This window comes from Ovis aries, chromosome 7 (genome assembly GCF_016772045.2).
Source record: "Ovis aries strain OAR_USU_Benz2616 breed Rambouillet chromosome 7, ARS-UI_Ramb_v3.0, whole genome shotgun sequence".
Classification (NCBI taxonomy): Eukaryota; Metazoa; Chordata; class Mammalia; order Artiodactyla; family Bovidae; genus Ovis; species Ovis aries.
The window spans coordinates 51153103-51165908 of record NC_056060.1 but is presented as its reverse complement, the minus strand read 5'-3'; the positions used below and the strand labels follow the sequence as shown (position 1 = coordinate 51165908).

General features: G+C 36.0%; 1 protein-coding gene across 20 annotated transcripts in view; it reads left to right on the top strand.

Annotated features, from left to right (window-relative positions):
- TCF12 (transcription factor 12) overlaps positions 1-12806 on the top strand; it is a 386564-nt gene that overhangs the window by 358741 nt on the left and 15017 nt on the right. For all 20 annotated transcript variants that reach the window (XR_009601208.1, XM_042252404.2, XM_027971798.3 and 17 more), the window contains 2 exons: positions 7419-7533; positions 8578-8740. Coding sequence is in view for 19 of the 20 variants with exons in the window: in XM_042252404.2 (XP_042108338.1) it covers positions 7419-7533; positions 8578-8740 (278 nt within the window). In the remaining variant the exon portion in view is untranslated. The remainder of the gene's footprint in view (positions 1-7418; positions 7534-8577; positions 8741-12806) is intronic.

Below are 12806 nucleotides of genomic sequence, written 5' to 3'. Positions count from 1 at the left end.
ATCTCTGCTGCTGCTAAGTCGCTTCAGTCGTGTCCAACTCTGTGCGACCCCATAGACGGCAGCCCGCCAGGCTCCCCCATCCCTGGGATTCTCCAGGCAAGAACACTGGAGTGGGTTGCCATTTCCTTCTCCAATGCATGAAAGTGAAAAATGAAAGTGAAGTCACTCAGTCCTGTCCGACTCTTAGCGACACCATGGACTGCAGCCTACCAGCTATATCTCTGGATCCTCTTAAATAAATGTAGAGTTTGTATGAAATGGAACTTCTGTCTTTGGAAGGTTGTTTTTATCAACTTTGGATACAAGTTGGAAAAGAAATTTTTCAAAATCCGTTCTTGCAAAGCCATATAAAAACCTAGTACACTTTAAAAGGACTTGTAGAGGGGAAAATTGTTTCATTAGATATTGCCCTGAAACTTGTAATTAAGAAAGTAGCTTCCATTATATCCACTAGGAATATGCTGCTTGTTTCAGAGTTGCCAGAGATATTCTTTAAAAAGGAAAAAAACTGAAGGTAATCTAGAAAAAAAAAAAAGAGTTCTGAAACATGAGGTGAGCCTAACATAGTCTGAGAAGCAGCACCAGTGCTGCAGCAACTTAGTTGCTTGGTTTATCTATCAAGGTCTTCTTTCAGTTTTTATAACCTTCTTAGAGGACACAGAGCTGGGGAAAATCTGCCAGAATCTGCTATATCCACCCCATCCAGATGTAATCACTAATGAGATGGAGATACAGATGTTTCTGCCAGGCTTACCCTCAAATATTATTAACTGACAAGATCTGACAGTGTCGAGTGAGTCAGTATTAAATTCCCATCCTTCTGAAATGAACTTTTTAGCTGTGAATACTCATTTCTCAGTTTCAGCAAAAGACCAAAGGATGGAATGAAATTAAAATCACAGTCAGCCAGTGACTGTCCCAGCTAAGTGTTAGGCATATTGTTGAGAAAAATTTATCCTGGTGGCTGTTATTCGTGTCTAAGGGCTTCCATCAGTACTACCAGGAGCCTTGTTTACATGCCTGACAGCTTTTTTCATGTTCTGAGAGAGTGTGTGATTTGGAGAACATATTGTTGTAACTATTGCCAGCCATCTCCAAGAGTTAATCTCCTGCCTGTATGTATCCCACCTTCATGTATTCTAACTGTTCATGACTAAGAAATGACACAATTTTACATTCTGGAAACATTTTTTTGTCTTGCTTAACTTTCTGGTAGTTTATCTATTTTTCCTCTGTATTAACATAAATTAGTATTTGGGGGGCTTCCCTGGTGACCCAGACGGTTAAGAATCTGCCTATAGTGCAGGAGACCTGGATTCGATCCCTGGGTCAGGAAGATCCCCTGGAGAAGGGAATGGCTACCCACTCCAGTATTCTTGCCTGGAGAGTTTCATGGACAGAGGAGCCTGGTGATCTATAGTCCATGGGGTCACTAAGATAACTTTTCCTCTGTATTAACCTAAGTTAACCCAGGTCTCCCGCATTGCAGGCAGACACTTTAACCTCTGAGCCACCAAGGAAGCCCTAATATTTCTTAGACCCCTAAAAATGGAGGTTTACATGGCCACAATTACAAAGTAACCACAGAAATAGCAGTTTATCAGCAATTCTGTATCACCATTTAGAATCTGTCAAGTCAACTTCCCTCAATATTTAATTTTCATCATTCCATTTATTTTTCTATAGAGAGAACTAGTCTGCTAAACCTTTCTAGGAACTCCATAGAACATGCAAATAAAAATTTTGATGTAATGGATTTTTGTTCTCATGGGCATTTACTAGAGGTCACCATTTTAATTCCAGATTTTGAATATGATGTTACTTTCTCTCCTAGCATTACAGATGAAAAGAGCCAGAAACTTTTTCTCTAAAAGGTCAGATAGTAAATATTTCCAGCTTTGCAGGATATATGCTGTGTATCACAATTACTTAACTCTGGTTCAGTAACATGAAAGCACCCATAGGTGTTACAAAAACAAATGGGTGTGTCTGCTTTAGTAAAGCTTTATTTATAGAAAGGGCCTCCTTTATTAGTTTAAAAAAAAAAAAAAAAAAAAAAGGACCAGATTTGGACCACAGACATACTTTGCCAATCCCTAGTTTAGAATATAAATTAGCTTCCCAATGTAGGAAGTGAGAATTAGCAGGTTTTTGTTTGTTTTTTCTTTTTCTTGGCACCTATAGCTTTTTTCATATTTCATTTCAATCAGTAGTTTGGGAGTTTTGTGAAGTAGTTGAAATATTTGAGGTGAGCCAGAATTCACTGAGAGTGGAAGAAGACTTGATGGCAGGATAAAAGTAATACAGAAAGTTCTGCTCTCAGCCTTCAAGTGCTTCCAAGATTACTAGTGGTATGAATTCTACATGGGCGGGTTAACCAAATAGTCTCCTTGATCAAAGAAGTAGCTTTGTTGCTGAGAACCTTTCCTGACATTATTTTCAGTTATAACAAAAGTATGCCAGTAAGATCATCTGCAGCTTATAGTAATGATTTGTAGATATATCTATCTTTCATAAATGAAATAATTACTATTTTTATTACTATTTTTTTTATTTCACACAAAGATAATAAGACTACTACCTGCCAAAAATATTAATAGGGCTCAGTATCGGAAGACCTAACTTTGTTGTTTATTTGTTCATTTATTTATGGCTGTGCTGGGTCTTCGTTGCTGTGCAGCAGCACAAATGGTTTCTTTAGTTGCAGCAAGTCTGTGCAGGCTTTTGCATTAGTTGTGGAAAGTAGGGGCTACTCGTTGCAGCACGGGGGCTTCCCATTGTGGTGGCTTCTCTTGTGGAGTACGGGCTCTAGGGCGTATGGGCTTTAGTAGTTGCAGCTCTCAGGCTCCAAAACACAGTACTTGTGGCGCACGGCCTTAGTTGCTCCATGGCACGTGGGGTCTTCCTGGATCAGGAATCGAACCTGTGTCCTGCATTGGCCCACGGATTCTTTACCACTGAGCCACCAGAGAAGCCCCCTTCTTGTTGTTTCTTTGAACTGAACAAACTTGACCCGCACAAAAGGTTAGGATTAAAAGAAATTCCAACCACAGAAATAATATATTTTAGGTATCAATATACACAATAATTAAATTTCCTGAAGATTATTATATTAGGAAAAAAAAGCTAGTAAGTGGATAATTCCTACTCCTCATATAATTAGTGTAGCCAGTCTGCCCTAGTTTTAACATTTCCTCTTACTTTTGAATAGGGTTAACATTTTCATTTACTTAATTTCTTATTCCCTTTCAGTATTTTTGACAGTCTCCATAGCCTCTTAATCCAAATATAAAATTAAGGCTTTATCAGACACTGTTATTAGAATGTGATGTATCATTTAAAACACAAAATCAGGATTTTTAGAACTACTGAAATGTGAGCACTGTACAGAATTTAGTTTTGCTCTCGTTTACTTAGTGTAAGAATGAGCTCTTGGAGTAAACTGCTGACTGGAAAAAATAATGTTAATAAGTGGAAAACTGAAAAGGAATGAGACTCATTGATATCATTTAGGCATTGCAAAGAGGTTTCAGCAATATAAAGTTACCGTACATCACATCTGTTTATGGCTGTAATATCTAAAATACCAAGGCCCAATGTTATAGCTCTGTAATAGCTCTTTTATCTCTAACACAAAGTACCCAGTTATTGTTCAGACCATGATTTCAACTTCAAACTAAGTTGGATTAGAATCTTTATATTAATGGAAGCTTGATGCACATCTTTAAAAGTTCCTTATTTATGATACCAGATGAAATTACATCCATGAGATCTTTTGATTTTGTTATAAGTCCTAAGGAAATTTAACTCTGGCATGTCTTTTTTTTTTGTATTGCTTGAGTTTTTGTCGCTTAAGCTATAGTTAGAAATGTGTGTCTTATATGAAAGCAAACAATGTTCAATTGTAGAACTTACAGCTACCTTACATAATGATTTTAAAATATAAATCATATCTGATTTCTAAATCCTAAAGCAATTAAACTATATTTTTCCAGTTTTAAAAGATTTAAGATTGTTATTAAAGATGAACAAATAGAGTAATATTTTATTCAAGATTTTAAGTACTTTTTGTCACATATCAGAGTAAATTTAGAATCATTTTAGCCATATGTTTGAACAGTACTTAATTTTATTAGTAAAGGTTTATATACAGTAGAAATTGTATGTGTAGGTTTCAGCCAAACTAAAGGAGTTTGGTTTTTAACTGTACTTTACTTTTTCTAACCAATTTTTTCCTAAATGGGCAACTTAAATTTTTTTAAATTTTCATTAAGAACACATTATAGTGCTTTTAAAGCATTTTGATGCCATTTTTTTAACTCAAAATTGTTTAAATGTCAACTTTTAAGCTTGAAAATCAGACAACTTATATATTTATGGAAATATTATTCAAAAGGAACCATAACAAATAGAATTCTTCCAAGTTTTAGCATAAAACCCTCTTCAGGTAAAACAAAATACATGCAGTACATAAAGATCCTTTAACCAGTCCGTAGATTAATAGTGATTTAAGTTAAATCGCTAGTATTCAGTGAATAGTACAAATAGAGCAAATTATTAGAATAGAATTCAGAATCAGAGAGGAGTTCATGCTGAGTATTTTTCAGTCTGTCCCTTAATTCGCAAGACCTCTTATTCATCAACTAATTAAATTTAACATCTTTCCATTGTGGGTGTTGAAGCCATTGGCCAAATTAAATGAAAAGAAGTCCCTTGTCGGATGCTCCCACAAAAATAAGGCCATACATTGATTGTAAAGGTTCAGAATGCAAGATGACGTCATTTAATGGAATGGGCCTTTTATTCTGAAATGGAGCTCTTCATAATAATCGAGATTTAGAGCATAGCAGGCCTAGAAGTTTTCCTTCCCCTGCTAGTCCCCCAAGAGAAGCAGCCTGTCAGCTGTATGCTAACGAGATGAACAATTAAACAAGGTCCTATCTGGCTGGCCCCACAGACTCTGAGCTCAGACAAAGAACTGTTTATACACCTGTTGCATGTGTAGACAGAGCCATTTGAATGCGTAGCTGCAGATTAAAGGGAGGACATGGGAGCCAGGGTGAGCATTGGTTAAAGAAAACTGTAAGAACTGTGAAAGTCAAATTCTCCAGAAAATATATGAGGCCCATTTGCGAGGGGAATCAAGTTACAAACAAAAAGTTCCTGCTAACTTCATTAATATGAAAAACTCCAGACTTAAAGTTTTTGCTAGTCTGAGACCATTTTTTAAAGGTTCAATTTTCTCAAGGTTGGTGTGAGAGAATATTTAGTTTGTAGTATTCCACAGAGAGAAAGGTATTCGCTGGCATTTTGTATCCCAAAACAAATTGAGTAACCTTTCTGATTTTCCTTCAGGGAAAAGCAAAATCCCCAAGGTTTATTGTTTCGGTAATGATCCTTTGTCTGCCAAGCCTTTCATGAGAAAGGAAGTGATAGGACATTTTTATTAGTTGAGATTCAGAAAATCAAAGAATTATTTATACTAATGAAGTAAAAAAAATAAGAATTTCACAGATGTATCATCACTTACCACTCAGTGAAATTCAGTTTGTTCAATGGTATTGTCTTCTGAAGCTCTAAAATAGGTTTCACAGATAAAATGCATAGTAAATATACTTATGTTTAAATTTTAAAAGCCTGTTTTTTTAAATACTTGGTATGATAGCTCAAAATACTATCGAAGAGCAAATTTAGCACATATTACCAAAGATCATAGGAAGTTTTAAGTCCACATTATAAATACAGACAGAATCTTTTAGCTTTTGCTTTATCCTGCAATGACTTATTCAGCCTGTCAAAATATTCTAGTAATACATTATTTTTAAAATAAGCTGAGACTCCTAAGTTCCCAAAGAAATTTTAGCTACGTTTTATATCTATGTCATGTCTATTTTTATAAAAAGGAATTTTGAACCAACTTTCCCTTCAAATACATGAATAGTTATAGCTAGCAAGAAAGCAACCTATGTGTTAAGAATAAACATGACTAGGATTCCCTAGAGATAGGATATCATAAACTTTTTTAAAAATGATTTCCTCTCTTGAAAGTAATTTTCACAGTCTACTTCACTTGTTGTTGTTTAGTTCTTCAGACTTTTCTCAAGATTTTTTTATTGGGGGTGTGTTGAAGTTCAGTGTAGAAGTAAAGGTTACGGGATAAGGAAAGATTTCTTAAGTGGTAAGGATGTAGAAGGCTACTTTCATTTCTGTGGTCCCTTCCCAGCTTTAAGATTTTGTGATTCTAATGAGTGATGAATTTGTGTGGTTTAGAAAAAGGATATAGTCAGTGCTTGATCATCCAGGGGGAGTAGTGACACACCTAATCTTCAAATAATTTTAAAAGTAGCTGTGGAATACATTAAATGGTTTTTGTTGTTGTTGTTGTTGTTGTTGTTGTTGTTGTTTAACTACATTAAAGGTAAGAATAAAGGCAGAGGACAGATATTTCTTCAAAAGTAAGGTGGAAGACCTGGTATGTTCTGATCAGATCCACTACCAATAGCCTGCATTGCCTGAAACTTTTGTTTCTTTTGTTTGGCTCACAGGAAACCAAAGGATAAACTTGCATAGGGGTATTTATATTAGGGTAAAATCCATACAAAGTCATGAAAGATAAAAGCTATATTAATTACTCAAGAGGGATTCAAAGCATGGTGTTTTACTGGGATTGAAGGATTTGTTGAAAAACAGTGGTTCTTATGTATAACTCCAGGCAATAAATCTATTTAATTAAAGGCTTAATCTTCTAGTTGACTAGTCTGCTATTGTTCTAATAAAAAGCTTCATTTGTAACAGTTTTTCTAAAAATACTGCATTAGCTAAAATTGCATGCCATACCTTCTCAGTTTAAGTTAACTGTGACTTGTCTAAATCTGATTAAAACTGAGAATAAAAATATATGGCAATTTTGGTTCCTGGGAATATAGAACTTCTAAGTTATTTTAATTTTGTATTGCTTTTGCTGCTCTTTTAATTTGTTTTGAGAAGAAATACAAATTCATGGATACTTCAACATATTTAAGTACTATGTAGAATAGCTTTTCAGATTGGCTGATACAGAATAGAGCTTATAATATGCTGTGCTCTCGCAAAGAGTCAGGCATGACTGAGTGACTAAGCACGGCACAGCACATCATATAGAGTGCTTTGTCTCTGTTAGCTCGTTTGCTTCTCACCACAACCCTCTGTGGAATATAAACTTTGAAAGTTAAAATTTTTTTTAATATTTTTTTAAAAATATTTTTGTTCAGAAACAGTACTACTACTATCAAGTCTTTTACAGTTCAAAAACCAGAAAAGTGATGTCCAAAAACAGTTGCTAAATTTAAATAAGTGATACTGTTTTCTCTATTAAACCCAGTGAAAGAATTTGAACAGTTACTGCCCCATGAACATTTTTGTTTGTTTGTTTACTTTAGGTTGGAACTCATCGAGAAGACTCTGTCAGTCTCAATGGCAATCATTCAGTCCTGTCTAGTACGGTCACTGCTTCAAGCACAGACTTGAACCATAAAACACAGGAAAATTATAGAGGTAACTGTATTGTTGGTTTTCAGCAGTAGTGCAGACAGGTATCATTTGGAGCTCTGTCACCTTTTTCACAGTCGAATTGACATCTGTTAATCAAGTCATCTTAGGAGAATTCCAAACAGTAGTACTACTGCATGAATGTGCAGGGTAGATATTTAGGGTTCAATACTTTGATCAGTTTAGCTGATCCAATTATGGATGTTTATTGATGGATGGAACCCTGTGCAAACTGTTGTTCAGTCTTTACTGGTCATCTTCTTAGCTTCTATTCTTTTCTCCCCCCCTTTTTTGGCCGCACTGCAAGGTGTGCGGAATCTTAGTTCCCTAACCAGGGATTGAACCCACACCCCCTGCAGTGGAGGCATGGCGTCTTCCATCACCAGGGAAGACCCTGTCCTGTCTCTTTTTAAATCACTTCCCCTCATGGCTGAGTCTTCATGGTCCCTAGAGGCAGTGAGAAAGATATTTCTGGGTATATTTAGAGTTCTGAATGATAGTAGCTGTTGTTTAGAAGATTATAATTTATTTGGAGAGACAGATAATTCTTGTAAAAAGCAAACTGTGGCCAATGTTATAGTAGACCTTATAAATAAGTACAAATATATAGGTAATAAAAGACCATCAAAGTAAAATTTTCCCAATTATATTTAACCATGGTACCTGTTTTATTGTGTTTGTCCAGGAAAATGTTAAAGCTTATTTCTTTTACCTTGGCAGCATCTTAAAAGTTGGTTTCTAAAACGCATCTTGTTTCTCATACCTTGTTTAATTTTTAAATGGTACCTGAAAGTGAACATTGGACTCACCATCAGGGTCAAGCTTGTTTGTTTGTTTGTTTTAAATACAGATGCTTTAGAAAGCATTTTTTTCTAAAGTTGATGGACATGCTCTTTGCACCTCTGAATAGCTTACACTTTTACATCTTCAGATTTCCGTCATAGCTCTAAAACAACTAAGGATATTTGCCATCAAGAAAGTTTTTTACTGTCTTAATTCTAATTCACAAATGAGTCTGGACGTTTAATTTGTTCTTTTCCTCTTTGTTAGGTGGCTTGCAAAGTCAGCCTGGAACTGTTGTTCCAACAGAAATCAAGACTGAAAATAAAGAGAAAGATGAAAACCTTCATGAACCTCCTTCATCAGATGACATGAAATCAGATGATGAATCCTCCCAAAAAGATATCAAAGTTTCATCTAGAGGCAGAACAAGGTATTTGTTACCGTCCAGGTCATATTTCACTCACTTACCATGGGTAAAAGGTGTCAGCTGTGTTCTTGATACTGTGTTGGGACTTTTATGTCTGTCATCTCATTTAATCCTCACAGCATCCCTCAACAGGAGACACATGAAGCTGATTCTAAGTTTGTTTTCCATGTTGCCAACAATATCTTAGGGTCTGCATATAAAAAAGAATTACTTTTCTCCCCTCAGTGTTTATAGTCTGTATGACAGCTAGAGAACAAAATAGCCAAAACAAGTTAAATTGTACAAGTATAGGTAGATGCAGTCTGTCAATAATTATTTGAATATATTAAGTATAGTAAGTATGTTATTATTATATATTGATATATAATAAGTTATATATTATTAATTAGGTATATTATTTTAAGTTAAGGCCTCTTCTGCGATTTAAACCTGGGGCTGGCAAACTATAGCCCATGGGCCAAATCTAGTTTATTGCCTGTTTTTATAAAGTTTTATTGGAACACCACATGCACCATTCAGTTACATATTGCCTGTGGCTGTTCTCATAGTGCAGTGGCAGATTTGGGTAGATTTGAGAGATGGCCCACAAAGTTGAAAATATTTACTGCCTGGCTCTTTATAAAAGAAATTTGTGAACTCATGTTTTAAACAGTTTGAAAAGAGTGTGGAAAAGGAAGTATTCCCCATGCACTGTTGTTGAACAAGGAGTTCTAGAAACTGGACTTGACTGCTTTGAAATATGGATATTGACACATAATGAGATTAGCTTCAAATGATTTCTAAATTCTTCCATCAGATTTTTCTTTTAGTTCTACATGAAAAGAGATAATTTATTTGTGATACATCCTCCTCCTAGTCTTTTTTTTTTTTTTTTTTTCCTGCTGGTGGCTCAGTGGTAGAGAATCCACCTGCCAATGCAGGAGACACAGGTTCAGTCCCTGGGTCAGAAGATTCCCTGGAGGAGGAAATGGCTACCGACTCCAGTATTCTTGCCTGGGAAATCCCATGGACAGAAGAACCTAATGGGCTACAGTCTATGGGGTCACAAAAGAATCAGACACAGCTGAGCACTCATGCACGTGGTACATTCTATTTCTTGGTATATATTTATCAGTAATAGGTATATATCACACATATTTACATTTAAAACATTGTTCTTTGGGACTTCCCTCTTGGTTCAGTGGTTAAGAATCTGCCTTCCAGTACAGGGGATATGGGTTTGATCTCTGGTTGGGAAACTAAGATCCCATATTCTGCAGAGCAACTAAGCCCACATGGTGCAACTAAGGCCTAACACAGCCAAATAAATTAAAAAAAGTTTTTAATTGTTCTTTGTGTGAAAGTATGGTACAAAGGAAATTTCAATAAGTATGCTAGATTAACTAAAAGAACCAGCATAGGGCTTCCCTAGTGGCTCAGCCGTAAAGAATCCACCTGTCAATGCCGGAAACATGGGTTCGATGCCTGATCCGGGAATATCCCACATGCTGTGGAACAACTAAGCCCATGTGCCAAGAAAAGCCACTGCAATCAGAAGCCCGTGTACTGCAACTAGAGTAGCCTTTGCTTGCCACAGCTGTAGAAAAGCCTGCCCAGCAACAAAGACCCAGCACAGCCAGAAAAATTTAAAAATTAATTAAAAACCAAAAATAAAAAAACAGCATGGTCCTTTCTGTCATTCGTATATTTAAAAGTTGTCCTTTTATATTTGATAGTCTCACCATTTTCAATACTTTAACGTTTCTCTTGGGGAAAATTAAATCTTACAACCTAATACTACCTATTTTTTAAAATAATTCTATCATTTTAATTTGCATTGTATTCAGTTGTGCAAGAGCATGAAGAAGACAAAACTGGGTCAGGGAATCCCGAGGCCACTCCTTTGAGGCATCTTAATTCTTTCAGTTTCATGATTTAAATAGAACTTTAGGGGAATAATTTATACCTCTCCTCATCATTCATCCTTTCATCATACAGGTCAGCAAACTTCCTGTGTGAAGGGCCAAATAGTAAATATTTAAGTCTTTGTGGGTCATGCAGTGTCTGTTGCAACTATTGAACATTGCCACTGTTGCATGAAAGCACCCAAATACATAACAGATGGGCGTGGCTCTGTCAATAAAATTTTATTTACAAAAACAGGTAGCTGGCTCTCGGGCCAGTTTGCTGAGCTCTGTTATAGGTCATCAGAAATTGAAAATGCCGTATAATGGGTTAGCAAGAACTACACTTGATAGTTAATAATAGTAAATTTAAAACATGGCTTTGGATAAAATAAGGCTAACCTGGATTTGAATTATGGCTTCACTACATTTTGTCAGATGACCATGGCAGGTTAGTAAAACTTGCTGAGGTTTGGTTCCATCTTAAAGGAAATTTTCTATTTAGGATTCTTGTGGGAATAAACTGAAAATTATACATATAAAGCTCTTTTCATACTGCCTCCCATGCTATAAATATCAGTAAAGGTACTATAATAATTTATGGTGATGATAATTTTATATACGTGTTCTTGGTTTTCTTCCACGAAGCACTACCTGGGTTCTTTTCTCCACTCTACAACTAATTAGCAGTGTAATCCTAGGGAGGTCACTGATGTTGCAGTGGTTCTCAACCCTGCGCCGCAGACTTGTGTAACATTTTAGAAATGCAGGTGCATTTCTCACCCAAGCTCACTGCCCAAGCATCCCCAGCAGTGGGGCCTTAGAAGACTGTAGAAGAACTCCTAAAGATGCTGATGAGTGGCCACATTTGGAAACCTTTGGGCTAGATAATCTGGAAAGGTTCCTTCGAAGTCAACAAGCTAGTGATTCTCTATTATCAAAAGAATACTTTTACGTATTTCTTGACAGGTCGGAGTAAAAATCTGTTGTCTGCGTGTTCTTTATTAAAGTACTCAAGGTATTAGAGAAGAGGTGGAACATTGATTCTTTGTGTGCAGATTTTCCCGATTCTAAGAGACTCTACCCAGTAACTTATTCCTGAAATGTTGAATATACATAGAATTTTCTAGAAGTTATTCCAAAGCATTTTTCTCAATATTTTTCCAATTAATCCATTTTCATTACAGAAATTTGAAAATTATAGAAAAGCACACCAAGAAAACACAAAAAAAACACTTGAATTAACCACTGTTTACAAGGAATATCTTTTTTCCATAAATACAGTTTAAATTGGAAATAAACTGGATATAAGTTTTATAATTTCAGCTTTTAAATTTAATAATGTATTTTTAACCTTTTCATCTATCCATGAGTATTTTCTACAACATCTTTTTTCTTTTTTTTTTTTTTTTTTGCTTTTAGGCAGCTTTATTGAGGTTTAATTCAAAATACAGTAAACTACATCAATTTTAAGTATATGACTTTTGACCTTTGGCAAATGTATATGGTGATATACATAGATATTAATAATGTAGAATATTTCTGCCAGCATAGAAAGTTTCCTCATACCCATTTATAATCAGTCATCTTCTGTCATCCTCTGGCAGGCATTGATCTGCTTTCCCTTACATCAGTTTTGTCTTTTCTAGAAGCTCCTGTAAATGGAATTATACAGCGCATGTAGTCTTTTGCTGCAAAATCTGCAGCTTGGTTTTTAGAGGCTGTATCAATTCAGTTCAGTTCATTCGCTCAGTTGTGTCTGACTCTTTGCAACCCCATGAACCGCAGCATGCCAGGCCTCCCTATCCATCACCAACTCCTGGCATTTACCCAAACTCATGTCCATTGAGTTGGTGATACCATCCAACCATTTTATCCTCTGTCGTCCCCTTCTCCTCCTACCCTCAATCTTTCCCAGCATCAGGGTCATTTCAAATGAGTCAGCTCTTCACATCTGGTGGCCAAATACTGGAGTTTCAGCTTCAACATCAGTCCTTCCAGTGAACACCCAGGACTGATCTCCTTTAGGATGGACTGGCTGGATCTCCTTGCAGTCCAAGGGACTCTCTGTCTTCTCCAACACCACAGTTCAAAAGCATCAATTCTTTGGCACTCAGCTTTTTTTATAGTCCAACTCTCATATCCATACATGACTACTGGAAAAACCATAGCCTTGACTAGACAGA